The following is a 14,427-nucleotide window of genomic DNA, read 5'->3' as shown; positions in this document are numbered from 1 at the left end:
GCTCCTTCTGCACACCCCAGGTCAATGGTTGGCCCACAAGCCTTGTCCTTTTCCTGGAAACTTGTCTTTTTCCTGGGAAGGGACCTGCGCTCCTGGACCACAGACCAGGCTGCTCTGATGCCCAGGAGCAGCTGGGATGCAGGTAACCAGGCAGAGCAGATCAGGAACCCCCAGAAGGGCAGGTGTGTGGAGTGGTTCTCTGGACTCCTTGATGTTGGAACTTCCTGTGGAATAAGGGACTGTCCCTTTTTTTCCCCAAGGTGGGCTCTGGGTTGCCCAGCACACCAAGTCCTAAGTGTCCATGCCTCATGCATGTGCATGTACTGGCCCCTTTGCCTGCACCCCCTTCCTGTCCACCTCCTCTTGTCCCTCCCTCAGCTTCATGTTAACCCCATCACGCAGTGTGGACACTCTTCCTGATACTTCAAGGAAGGGCTGGTCTCCTGGTGTGCTAACAGCCTCTGCGCCCCTCCCCACGCAGGCTGTGATGTCTAGGCCAGCACTCAACCCTGGCCTCTTCTCTAATCTTGATACCCACCGCTGAATGACCAGGCACAGCATAACCAGCCAGCGTTCCTGGAGGGACATGTGTATGCGAATGTGTGTTTGACATTCAACGAATTGTGTCCCATCTCACCTGTTCTAACTCCTCTGAATCCATTTACCACACATCTGCCTTTTCAATGTGGTTTTTCTTCTTAGGAATCAAGAGAAGACAGACACAGGTATATGTTGGCAATCTTCCGCTGGACATCTCTGAGGTATTCTTCACTCTCTGTGAACACCTGCTTATCTTCTTGTTCTCCCCATGTGGCTAATTTACCTGCCAGTAACTTAATTTTGTCACTTATGAAGACATTTTAGGGCTGAGCATGTGTGAGCAGTCACTGGCGGGGCATGGGGAGACCAGCTGCTCACGTCAAGGGCTGTCGTGGACTCCCCCAGGCCTGGCCCAAGAGGCCTGCGGGTGCACTCCCCTGTCACATGGATGGCTGGTCGCCCTGCGTATCACCTTGGACGGAGGGGCCGCGGTGAGGCAGCATCTTTAGGAAGGGACCTCGTTAGCACTCAGCTGCAGGTCCTTCATCGCCAGGAGCATCAGGCCTCAGCCACTGAGACGCCCATTCCATTTTGAATGGGTCGGGTCAGTCATTTAGCTGTGGACTCGCAGAGTAGAAAGTATTTTGATTCCAGGAATCTTACTGTTTAACTGGGGAGGTCAGACTAACAGACCTGAAATAATTAGAGGACGACACATACTTAAAATATGTAATAAGTCTATTTGAAGCATGGCTGAAAGGAAAATGGGAGTGCAGTTTATCAAATTGAAGCAGGCTGACTATTTATTTACTTTTTTGAACCAAACAATGTGACTGAAGTCCTCCATGCTTTAAAGAAAATAACCTAATCCTAGCCCTCAAGGAGTTGTATCTTGGAAGGACAAGAGGAACCTGCTGCCTCCCAGACATTCCCGAAGATGTCCTGGGCTCTGTGCCCCCTTGCCAATCAATCAGCTAAACCAAATCTCTACCCAAGTTGTACCTACTCCTTATACACTATTTATTGTAGTATTATCCCAGGTATGCTTCAGGAAATAGGCTAAATGCTTCCTTAGTGTGGATTTATTTTTTTTTTAAGATTTATTTATTTATTTATACAAGCACTGGGTACAGTCACAAGTGTGGGAGGGTGAGAGAATTCACCAGGGCCAGAGTGGGGAGCAGAACAGGCAGATGGACGAAATACACTGCTAAGGGGAGCAGCAGGCGGCAGGAGAGGTCTGCGCACCATGTGGGACCCTCGCCCGGTGGCCAGGGATCGAACTGGCGCTGCAGAGGCTGCGGGCAGCTTTGCAACCCAGCGCTCAACCACTGTGCCACCAGGGAGACCCTAGTGTGGATTTATTAAATCCTTACATTAAGAATTTATGTGGGTGCTGGTGTGTCTCCTCTTGGCGATGAGGCAGCCCAAGTTCCACATGGGCCAGTCCCTCAGCCAGTGCACAGACCTGGTCAGCGGGCAGCCGCGAGTTGATTCCATGTCCAGTTGCCCGCAAGTCCAAAGCCATGGAACCAGTAAGACATGTAAATAACTCACGATAATAAAAGCTCGACCGCTTATGTTTTTATTTGACAAGAAGAAAAGAAAAACTGTATTACAACACGGAGAATGAAGTAATTCGTCGTGACCCAATGAATGAAATTCATACTCAGTCAAAGGTGTGGGTTAGGAGATTCTTGCACCTGATAGAAGAGAGTATTGGGTAGATTCCTTCTCCCCTCCTGGCAGGCTGGTGCAGCCTGTTATTTGGCAGTGAAATGGGGACAGGAGCTCTCGGCACTATTCCCACAGTGGTCTAGGGGTGATAGGGTATTGAGAAGCTCCACCTCCTCTCTCCCAGAGACCTTATTTCAAAGCCCAGCCTCTGGTGCTTCCTCAGCAGTGGTGTGGGTGACCTTTCGGCCTGTCCCCTCCACAGGAAAGCCTCCTGCCAGTGTTTACTTTCAACATCCAGGCTTAGACTAGCTTCATAGGAAAGACTTGAGCTAAAGAAGTAGGATTTGAAAAAAAAAATCCGACAATAACAATGCCTTTTAGAGAACTGGGAAATAACTGAGACTTTACCCTACTTACAAACCAACTAATTAGCCTGCAGCAGTTTCATTGGTGTTGGTAGAAGATGAAAGTCTTGGATCAGAAATGATCCACAATAGCCAGCAATTTTTTTTTTTTTTACTTTCTCTTGCATTGACATTTATATTGAAATTCTTCACATACCATGAAGTTCACTATTTTATAAGAATACAATTGAGTGACTTTTAGTATATTCACAAGGTTGTGCAAACATCACCACTAATTTCAGAATACTTACATTACCCCCCGCCCCAATTAAACTCTGTATCCATTAGCAGCCAGCCGCTCCTCCGTCCCCTTTTCTCCCAGCTCCTGACAACCGCCAAGTTTCTATCTGTATTCTGGACTCATGGAAAGGGACTCATACAGCATGTGGCATTTTGGATTTTCTCTTTGCAGCATATTTTCAAGGTCTATCCATGTTGCAGCATGTCTCAGTACTTCATTGTCTTTAAAGGTAGAATAATATATGGATACCCCACAGTTTGCTTAGCCATTGTTTGATGAATAGCCATTAGCTATTAGGGTTGCTTCTACTTTTTGCTATTCTGAATAGTGCTGCTCTGAACTTTGGTGTATAAGTGTTTGTGTAAACATGTGTCTGGTTCTCTGGGGCATAAGCTTAGGAGTGTAATTTTTTTTTTTTTTTTTTGGAAGGAGTAGAATTCTTGGGTCACATGATAACTCTATAAGTTATTTTTTGGGGGAACTGTCAAACTATTTTCCAACAGCCATACCGTTTACAGTCACATCAGCAGAAGGATTCTAGTTTTACTACTTCCTCATCCAAGCCTGTTGTCTGTCTTTTTGATTATAGCTTGCTAGTGGATGTGAAGTGGTATGTCACTGAGGTTTTGATTTGTGTTCCCTTAGTGACTAATGTGTATATTTTCATGTGCTTATTGGCCATTTGTATATCTTTGGAGAAATATCTATTCAGATCCTTTTGGTAATTGGTTAGTCTTTTTATTATTGCGCTGTGAGAGTTCCCTATGTAATCTGGATATAAGTCTCTTGCACATACATGATTTACAAATATTTTCTTTCATTCAGTTTTCTTATACCATTTAAAATAGTATCCTTTGACACACAAAAGTTTTACATTTTGATGAAGTCTAGGTTTCTATTTTTCTTTGGTTGCTTGTACTTTAGGTATCATGTGTAAGAGTATTACCTAGTCGAAGGTCACAAAGGTGAACACTTATGCTTTCTTTGGAGTTTGATAGTTTGAGTTCTTATGTTTCGATTGCCAGTCTTTTAAAAATTAGTTCTTATATATAGTGGGAGGTAGGGGTGAATTTATTCTTTTGTATGTAGATATCCAGTTGTCCCAGCAGCATTTGTTAAATGCTATTTACATGTTAATTTTGCTATTCTCTCCCCAAGGAATTTTCTTTGCACCCTTGTCAAAAATCAGCTGACCATAAATGTAGCCAATTATTTATGGATCCCAATTTCTATTCCACTAATCTGCATATCTGTATATATTTTTTAAAGATTTATTTATTTATGCATACAAGAACTGGGGTGTAGGCCAGAGGTGGAGGGTGAGAAATTCACTATAGACAGAGTGGGGAGCAGAACAGGCAGATTGACTGAAATACACTGCTGAGCAGCAGGTGAGACAGGAGAGGTCTGCTGGGCCATGTGTGTCAGCTCCTTGGCAGGCTGGGGATCGAACTTGTGCCGTAGTGGCTGGCTGTAGCGTGATAGTGCTGTGTCTTTAACCCCTGCGCCACCAGGGAGGCCCCATATATGTATATTTTTATGCTGGTACCACATTTGTTTACTGTAGCTTGGTAGTAAATTTTGAAATCAATCACTCACTAGTTGAACCCACTAGGTTTCTTTCTACACTCACCAATTTCTTAAACTGATTATGCTGAGTATACAAGTAACCTATATGATGCAAAATTACTTAAAAACTCTCAAATATCTCCATAATTATGAGAGATCAGGTAACCAAACAAACCTCTCATGAGAACATACTTGGAAATAGAGGCTACCATATAAGAGAAACTTTTTAAAATGCACAGTTGAATCCTAAGAAAGTTTGAATTAGAACAGTCATGTTTGGACAGGAGATGACACCTTTGACCTCTGTGAGGAGGCAACACCACTGACACTACTGCTAAAGCAGGGCTTTTGTAGAAATGAACCCTCACTCCAAGTGTGAACCACATAAGCTTTGCATACCTTCCCAGAGTGGTGTTGAGGATAATCTGTCTTAGCCTGGACTTGGGGCTGGTTGGCTGATCAGTCTCCCCAAGAATCTATAACAATGACCCTGTTTTCATATTGGGGTTTAAATTCATATTGCTAATGGTCTGGGAACCTTCAAGCTAAAAATTAACCTTTGATAAAATTAAAACCCAAATCCATGAATAAAAATACAGGTTGAAAATCAAAAAGAATCTTCCACATGTTAGAATTGAGTATTAGGCTGGTTGAATATAAGCTAAATATGCAAGTCATTTGAATAGTCCTTTCATTCCCAATGAGGAACCAAAAATACAAGGAGGTAGAAATAAATCTATTAAAAGTATGGAAGGCATATAGACAGAAAATTATGAGACTTTATTGAAAGACATTAAGGATGACTTAAATAGAGGAATACCATGTTACGATGAAAGACTTAGGTTTAGAATCCTTAAATTGATCTATAGATTTAATACCATTTTGATCAAAATAGCCAAAGGTTTTCCAAAGAACTTGATAGCTGATTCAAAAACTTATATGAAACAGAAACGTCCCAGAAGAAAAGAGGGCACAGAGAAGAGAGCAAATTCTCTGCAATGGCTCTGATAACCTTGGTGTGTGGGTGCAGTGCTAGAGAGTAGCTGATTTCTGGAACAGAATGGAAAGCTCAGTACTAGACCATACTCATGTGAACACTTGTGAGTATGTCTAGATCTGGTGGCATTGCGGATCATTGGTAATGAAAGGACTATTCAACAAACTGTTTCTGAGACATTTGCTTATCCATGCAGGAAAAATGAAACTGGACCTTTACCTCAAATGTATTCTAGATTGATCTAGGACTTAAAAATGGACAGCAAACAATACTTAATGACATGAATTTGATAGCTTTCCCTTAGAGGTCAGAAACAAGATAGGAGTACTGGCTATTGCTATTTCTGTCAGCCTTGAACTGGTCATTTTGGTTAATGCATTAAGGTCAGGAAAAAGAAAGACATAGAATAGGGAAGGAGGGAGGGAGGGAGGCAGGGAGGGAGGGAGGGAGGGAGGGAGGGAAGGAAGGAAGGAAGGAAGGAAGGAAGGAAGGAAGGAAGGAAGGAAGGAAGGAAGGAAGGAAAGAAGGGCATCATTAATGCAGATGACAGTGATTGTAGAAAATTATAACTTCAGTTATCAATGTTTTTCACTTGTACCTTTCCCCTGAACTCTAAACCTGTGTATTCTGTTGCTTGTTTGTGATCTCTGCTTGGATAAATAATAGTCATCTCAAACTTAATGTGTCCAAAACTGAGGTCCTGGTAGGCCCTGCCTGTTTCTCCCCATCTCAGTAAGTGGCAACATCATTGTACTCAGGCCCAAAACCTGAGAAATATTCTCCTTTCACACCTTACATTTCCCCCACACTTCACATTCCATCTGTCATCAGATAATTTTGGCTGTACCTTAAATATATACCTAGAAACAAAACAAATCTTTTATATCAGAAGAGAGAAAGAGAATAGAGTATCTTTAAATTGGCAGAACTAAATAGTGGAAGAATATGAAGGAATTACAGTGTTTATGGGGGAAGGAATGGAAAAGGGAAGGAGACAGGAGGAAGAGGGAAGCACAATATCTGAATAACCTTGTATTATTGTTTTGAATTTATAAATATTTTCATAAATAAATCAAAGTCATGCAGGAAAAAAGTACTGCCTGAAAACTGAAAATGATTTGGTGATATAACCTGTTTGCTGTCAGAGAGATTTATTCAAATTGCCCTTTGAATACAGAGTTTTGGCTATATACCCTCAGTAGGGTATAAGACAGGGGTAAAAAAGAACTGCAAAGAAATCTTGAACTTTACTCACTAATTTTGTTGTAGGTAATAATCATGGTATTGTTATTTGGACCTGTTACATATGTAATGTAGGATAAAACAAGTAATTAGATTCATGTTAGGAATTTTCCACATAAGAGTAAAGATATAAAAATAAAATCAAAGAAGTTAAATTAAAAACTACTTATAGCTCTTATATATGAATTGGTATGCATGTAGTGTGGTTGTTTTGCTCTTTAAAGGTACATATTGAGAGTCCTTAGTGCGCTGGTGACCAAGTCGCAATAAACACTCTGAGCTCCAGATTGTGTACTCTAAACACCATTACCCCTGAGCAGAACCAGGCCTCCTCATAGAAATGATTGGTTCAGATTTGGAGGTGTTATGCCAACGTCAGAAAAGGCTCTTGTGATTTGTTTGAAATGACGGGGAAGTTGTGTTTAGAGGCCGAGCCGTGCTGGAATATTTACAGATAAAATGATGAGGCGTTTGAGGTTTATTTCAGATTGGTCTCCTGGCAGGGAGAAGGTGTAGATGAAATGGGAGTGTTCATGAGTTGAGGATTGCTGAGCTATATAGGGATTTGTTATACTATTTTCTATATACAGTATGTTTGAAAGTTTCCAAGTGAAAATAAAAGGACACAAGAACAAGCAAAGAAGAGCAGGTACTATCGGCCAAAGATAGGACAGTTTGACATCAGAAATACTAATGACTGCACTTGATTGAAATGCACCTTGACGGAAATAATCTGTAACAATTCCCAGGGAAAGGAGAAAGAAATACAATTCAGTAGATACAGTTGAAGGTACAAAGACAATAGTTAATGAATATATAACACCTGATAGTTAAAGGGAAAGAATATGTATTCTACTTTTCCAACATAAATGCTATTTCAATGCAAACAAATGACCCTACTGGATGAAAATTCTTTAGTGAGAACTCTAGCTTATAAATGCAGAAGAAATGATAGAAAAATCATTATTTTGCAAACAATAGTAAAGTACCTACTTCAGGTAGTGGTGCCATACTTAACAGGCTATAGATCCCTTAAATGATGATTTTGATAATGATTTTTAAAATTATAGAGGTGATGTTGCCTTATAACACTATATCTGTTTTAGAGGTATTATTTTGGTAATGATTGATGGAATGTTTTAGAGGTATTATTTGGTAATGATTTTGGTAATGATTGATTAAATAATTATTTGCTAATGATTGAATGTTTTAGAGGTATTATTTGGTAATGATTAAGTGAAATAGGTTACAAAGCTAAAGGTAGAGCAGAGTTGGTGGTAGGAATTACAGATGATACTTTTCTTTTGCTTATCTGTGATTTTTAACTTTTCTCTAATAAACATTTAATGCTTTTATAATTAAAAAATCAAAGAGATTATTTTCATTATTTAAAATGAGATGTGAAAGTTTCCCTAAGGGGAAGGCAGCAATTTTAGCCTAATGTACCAAGACTCGTGAAATCTCTAATCCATCAAAAAAATTAATAAATTAAACGGTGCAACAGTGTCACAGTTAGGGCATGAGTCCCATGTGAAAGGTGGTGGCATGGCATTTTTTGTATTTATGCGTTGGTGGTGGCGCTCTCACCCTCGAGCACATTTTTTGAAAACCAGTGCTTCCTGAATCTGCTTGCTACTGTACACAGGAGTGATCCATCTTGGCTACTTACTATTGTCTGGGGGAGCTTTTAAGAAATATTGATGATTTGATCCCACCCCCAGAGGTTCCAATTTTGACCACCAGTGGACCAGGCATCCGTACTTGAAAAGGAAGAAAAGGAACTCTCCAGCTGAACCTCGTTTGCAGTGAGACTTTCAAACCACCACTCTAGAAGAGGGGTTGGCAAGCGTTGCAAAGGGTCGGATAGTAAATATGCTTTGCAGGCCACGTGCCTCTGTCACACACAACTCTGCCTTTGTAGCATGAAAGCAGCCATAGACCATAAGGAAAGGAATGTGTGTGACTGTTTCAATAAAACTTTATTTACAAAAATGTGGTATGCTGGGGTTGGCTCAAGGCTTAGATTTCTTGATACCTGCTATAGAAGATAGAAAATTATTAAATAACTGTCTTTTATTTTGATGGTGATAAAACCTGAAGTGAAAACAGCTATGGTTTTGCTTGAGATAATGAACAGAATATAGGATTAGAAGCCGTGTGTACAAATCTTTACTCCAAATGGGCTGTGTCATCTTAAGGAACTCACTTAATCTCTCTGATCCTTGTTTTATGCCTCTGAGAATGAGGACAATAATAATGTGCACTTGACAGGGTGGTTTTAAGATCAAATGGAATAAGGTATATGAAAGTACTTTATAAACTGAAAATGCTAAGCACATATTGCTTGTTCTCACAAATTGCTTGTTGCTCAGCATCTTGTTGATTCATGTGTAATAAGCATTAAATATTTAAAAGTAAAGCAAATTAGAAAATTTGAATTTAAATGTAATATAAACATGAAGACTGAGAAAAATGAGTTATACATAATGTATTTCTATTTTCCTAAGCCAACAAAGTGACTTTAGATTGGTAAAAGCCACTTTTAAAAGGAGATGGTATAAATATACATTTTTCCGAAATAGAGTTTCCTAGGGAAAAAATGGTTTTCATCACAGTTGTGGAATTTACAAGTGTAATGTGCTGTGGGAGCTAAGGGAGGAGGAAGTACCCAGACGTCCAGGTAGTTGCTGAGCTTGGAGGCCTGGAGAAAAGCAGTTGCCATTGGCAGTGGGAGCGCATCTGTGACCTTCCAGAATGCTCTTTCAGTAGGGCAGGCACAGAAGCCAAACTGCAGGGAGGGAGTGGGCGGAGAGGAAATGGAGGCATTAGGTGGAGACGACTATTTCTACAAGTTTGGCAGAAAAGAGGAAAAATAGGGTGTAGCTCAAAAGGGCATAGGGGTTGCGAGGACGCTATCTCAAGTCCAGGAAGGCCTGTGTGTAGGGAACAGGGCCAAGCCAGCAGAATGGAATGGGCCTGGGGTGCACCAGGAAGGGAGAGGGAGTTGAGGGTAGATGTGGCGAAATTACCAGGGAGGGGGACGGTGGCCTTCCCTGCATGGAGGCCAGGCTATGCTGAGGAAAGTGGGGAGAGGTGTAAAGTAGGTGTGGATCTGAGCATCTAGATCAGAGACCACAGAAGAACTCATCTCCCTCCCTGTGCTTTCCTGTCCTCCTCTTACTCTGACTCACCCTGCCCCCCCCCCCCCCCCCACAGACCACCTGTGTGTATCCCTGCTAAACTGGAAGCTCTGAGTGCAGGGCTTAGGCTGAATTCAATCCATAGGTACTGGTCCATTCAGCGTAAGGCTGCAGCATGTTGACTGAATGCTTGATGGAAGAACTGAAAGCAGGTTGCCTTGAATACAAAAGGGATTCAGCATAGGTGGTCAGCTCTCCAGAGTGGGTTTAGGTAAAGCAAGCCTCCCTGCCCAGGCAGATGAAGGGGAGATAGCCTAGATTCCTTATCAATTACAAGCCACTTCCTCCTGGCAGTCTGCCCTACTACCGCCTCTAGCTCCAAATCTGGGTTTAACTAAGTGCTCCTATAGCTGGCTGCGCTCCCTCCCCAGGGAATTGATCGCCTGTGATGAAATGGTGGGTTTACCCCGGTCTTGCCTGCAGCCCCACTCCACTGTTGTACTTCATCTGGAGGTGGGGCTTGTGTCTTTCTGGTCTCTGTGTTTGCATTACTTAGTACAGAACCTGGCACATACTGCAGCACACTGTAGATTCTCAGTAAACATGGTCAGTTGATTAGTGTAGGTGGTTGGGGATCTAGAACCTTGAGAACTGGTTGTAAGTTCTGTCTCTGGGTCTCTTTCTCATTTATACTCTGCCATTTGTAGGAGGAAATCTGGAGTCTTCTAAAGGACTTTAACCCTCTCCATGTCCACAAAATCCAGAATGGCTGCAAATGGTAATGACAGTTCTTCCTTTGTTTTTTTTGGGAAGCAACTCCTTTCCTCTTGTCCATTTTACGGATACACTGATACTGCAGTCTAGCTAACAACTCCCAACTTCCACACCCATTGTGACTTGGCAAAGTGACATTTGGGAACCCCCCTGTCCATATTTAACCCTCTGACCCAGCAGCCCGTACTGCCTTGCCAATACAACCTTGGTTTAAAGTCCAGAGACCTGGGTTTGTTTGGGTTGTGTCCTCGTTTGGTTTTCTGGCTTGAGGTAAGTTACTGTACTCCCTCAGCCTGGGTTACTCCTGAAAACTGGGTCTACTCATATTTTCCCTTTATTCTTTTCAAAGCAATAAAGTTGCTTTGAACTTTGGGGGATGGATGGCATGAAGGATGCCTGAGTGTAACCTTGGGGTGTATGGTGACCGTCCCCTCGTGTCTTCTGATCTCCAGATGCCCGGATTGTCCATTGCCCATCCCAAGTCCGGACTCTAGTGTGGCTTGTTTGTGTGTGTGGGACAGGCCCTCCTCTGCTGCTGCAAGTGGGGAGCAGACTTAACGCCAGGGTTGGTCATATTGCAAACGTGATAGAGTGTGCTCACACCCACCTCGATGGGCTAGCCTGCAGCACACCTAGTCTAGGCTAGACCTCTCAGGACCATCCTCACGCATGTGGTCTATCATTGACCCAAATGTCTGTGTGGGGTCACACTGTGTTTCTCAAGCTTGGTGCCTTCAGTTCTCTTCTAATGGGTGCCTGGAATTGCTCCCTCTCCTTCCTTGGCAGCTTTGCTTTTGTGGATCTGGGCTCCGTGCAGAATGTGGCACTGGCAATACAGAAGCTGAACGGGAAGCTCTTCCACAAACGAAAATTGTACGTGAATGCAAGCAAAAGTTCTTCCAAGAGGACCCAGGACGTGGCTGAGAGACCCCAGGAGCTGCCGGTATGTCTTCTGGCTTCACCGTGATCAAAGGTGCTTTGTTTTCATTCTGCAGAGTTTGGCTGAATTTGGCCATCCTCCTTTGGTCTTGTCTTCTGCAGAAGGCAGGAGCTTGGATGGAATTAGGGAACTGTTAGGATTTTTAATCATTAGGAGCAAGGTGAGATGCAGAAAACTTGGAAATCTTCAATAAAGGAAAACTATTGGCAAGGACATAAAGGTCATTAGGTAATCAGTTGGGATGTTGGAAGTAAGGTTCTTACTGATTTAACGTAGCAAACATTAATTGAGTATAGTTTACATAACCTTGCTCTAGCTGCTAAGAGTGAGGTGTAAGACAAAAGTGAATAAAATTTGGTCCTTCCTGGCAGGAAGACAAACACTGCCAAAATAGGAGGTATGGGAAGGGGAGGTTGGATTGTGGGAGTAGTGTAGTGCATGGTGTGGTGCTGCTTTGTGGCCAGAGAAGGAAAGGCCCGTGGGGTGGGCCCAGTAGGTAGAGGTGAACCATGAGTAAAGACCCCCACTTTAAGGGCCTGACTTGTTAGGGACTGACCTGATATGGTACATATGTAAGGAAATTTTGAACAACAGTGATTTAAACAAGTTAGCTCTTTTATTTTCTTCCTGGAAAAGAATTCAGGAGGTAGGGAGTGAAGTTGAAGGTTGGTGTGGGGATTCCATGATGTTGTCAGGGTTCCAGGCAGGAAGAAGGGGAGCAGCAGAGTAAAGGGTTTACGTCCTCGCAGATGTTGCCTTCTTAGAATCCCTGACCATTATGCTTATGTTTTGTTGGACAGAACTACAACTCATGGTCTTACATGCAAAGAAGACTGGGAAATGTAGCTTTTTAAACAGATGTCATTGGGGTTCTCAGCAAGCGAGGAGAGAATGCATGCTGGCAGGAAGCTAGCAGGGCCAGCCACCAAGGGGGACTGGTTGAGAATGGGAATTTCCAGATGGATCAGAAGGGCCACAGTAAGACTATCAGAGTGACTCTGCTAGTTGCAGAAACTATTTTTCTTCTTTTCTCTTACAGCCTCTCTCTTTGGAAGGGCAGCTGTCAGATCTCACTCTAGTGACCTTGTTGGTTTCGTTCATCCACTGTCTTTGTGTCACATCCCCTTATCAACAGTCTCTTTCTCCTCTCGGCACTTGAATTCAGTGTCCATGTTCTTGATCTGTCTGACACCGGCCTTATTTCTTAGACCATGGTGCTTTGATGATCTTTTCTTCTGCTTGGCCACAGTTTTTCGTTCTTCTAGCCATGTCCCAACTTTGTCATCTCGTGAAGGGACGTCTCCAAAATACTTCAGCATGCCACTCGGCCCTCCACCTTCCTCACTGCTCTTGCTCTAGAAGAGCAGTCCTCAAACATTAACAAGCAGCAGAATCAAGGGAAGGCTTTGTAAGCAGCCTGCCCAGCCGCACTGCTAGGTTGTGTGCATCGAGGGCTGTGCTGGGAGTTTGCCCAGCTGTCTGGTGGTGTAATGGCTGTAATGGTTGGATACATTGGGACCCTAATTCTATGGCCACTGGTGATTCTTCGCTATTCAGCACTCTGTTAACTATAAATCTCGCTTCCCTGCTTAACTTGATCCCACAGTTGTAACTACTGTACTTCAGATGACCTTTAACTCCCTAGGTCACAGCCTGTCCCATTCGAGCCCAGCCCTCTGCCTGTTCTGCAGCCACTCTGGGCGCTGAGCATATCCATACCTCCTGGCTAACTGGTCTCAGGCTTTTCCACTCTGCTAAACTGACTTGTGGAATTCTCTAATCTCTGCTGCTGCTATTAAGTCCAAATAGTGCAGCTTTCATTTTAGATAGTGAGAGTTTCAACTTCCATTTGGTTCTTTTTTATGTCCCATTTCTCTGTTGAAATCTTCCATCTTTTCACCCATTTTGTCTACCTTCTAGGTTCTTTAACATATTTATGATAGTTATAAAATAATTTCCTGTTCATTCTAACATCTAGGTCATTGGTGGCTTCAGTTCTGTGGACACTTACCTCCTTTATTATAGGTCACTATTTCAGGATTCGTTACCAATTGGTGATTTTATAGTTTTGTGGGGTTTTTTTTTTAAAGATTTGTTTATTTATTTATACAAATACTGGGTACAGTCAGAAGCACGGAGGGTGAGAGAATTCACCAGAGCCGGGAGCAGAACAGGCAGACTGATGAAATACACGGCTGAGGGGAGCAGCAGGCATGGCAGGAGAGGTCTGCGCGCCTTGTGGGACCCTAGCAGGAGGCCAGGGATCGAACAGACACTGCAGAGGCTGCGAGCAGCTTCGCAGCCCAGCACTCAACCACTGCACCACCAGGGATGCCCGATTTTATAGTTTTTTGGATATTGTGGATGTTTTATATATATATATAAGATTTATTTATTTATGCATATAAGAACTGGGGTGCTAGCCAGAGGTATGGGGAGGTGAGAGGATTCACCAGAGACAGAGTGGGGAACAGAACAGACAGATTTACTGAAATACACTGCTGAGGGTAGCAGCGGGCAACACAGGAGAGGTCTGCTGCACCATGTGGGTATCTCCCTGGCTGGAGATTGAACTCATGCCACAGTGGCTGGCAATAGGTTGATAGCTCTGAGACTTTAATTAACCCCTGTGCCATCAGGGAGGCCCTATGGATGTTATATGGAGAGAGTTTATGTTACATACATGTTCTCTAAATGGTGGTTTTTTTTTTTTTTACGTTTCACAAGTGTTTTTTAATTTTTTTTTAAAAGATTTATTTATTTATTTATTTATACAAGCACTGGGTACAGTCAGAAGTGCGGGAGGGTGAGAGAATTCACCAGAGCCAGAGCGGGGAGCAGAGCAGGCAGAAGGACCGAAGTACACTGCTGAGGGGAGCAGCGGGCGGCAGGAGAGGTCTGTG

The 14,427-nt window shown here is 42.9% G+C and overlaps 1 protein-coding gene across 1 annotated transcript in view; it reads left to right on the top strand.

Moving 5' to 3' along the window:
* TDRD10 (tudor domain containing 10) overlaps nucleotides 1–14,427 on the top strand; it is a gene marked incomplete at both ends in the record, with an annotated part of 38,315 nt that overhangs the window by 3,784 nt on the left and 20,104 nt on the right. The window contains 3 exons of the mRNA XM_084242408.1: nucleotides 703–761; nucleotides 10,518–10,588; nucleotides 11,371–11,527. Of these exons, the coding sequence (XP_084098534.1) occupies nucleotides 703–761; nucleotides 10,518–10,588; nucleotides 11,371–11,527 (287 nt within the window). The remainder of the gene's footprint in view (nucleotides 1–702; nucleotides 762–10,517; nucleotides 10,589–11,370; nucleotides 11,528–14,427) is intronic.

Source organism: Talpa europaea (genome assembly GCF_964194135.1).
Source record: "Talpa europaea genome assembly, chromosome: 9".
In the NCBI taxonomy this organism is placed as follows: Eukaryota; Metazoa; Chordata; class Mammalia; order Eulipotyphla; family Talpidae; genus Talpa; species Talpa europaea.
The sequence above is the reverse complement of the archived record's forward strand: the minus strand, read 5'-3'. Positions and strand labels throughout refer to the sequence as shown.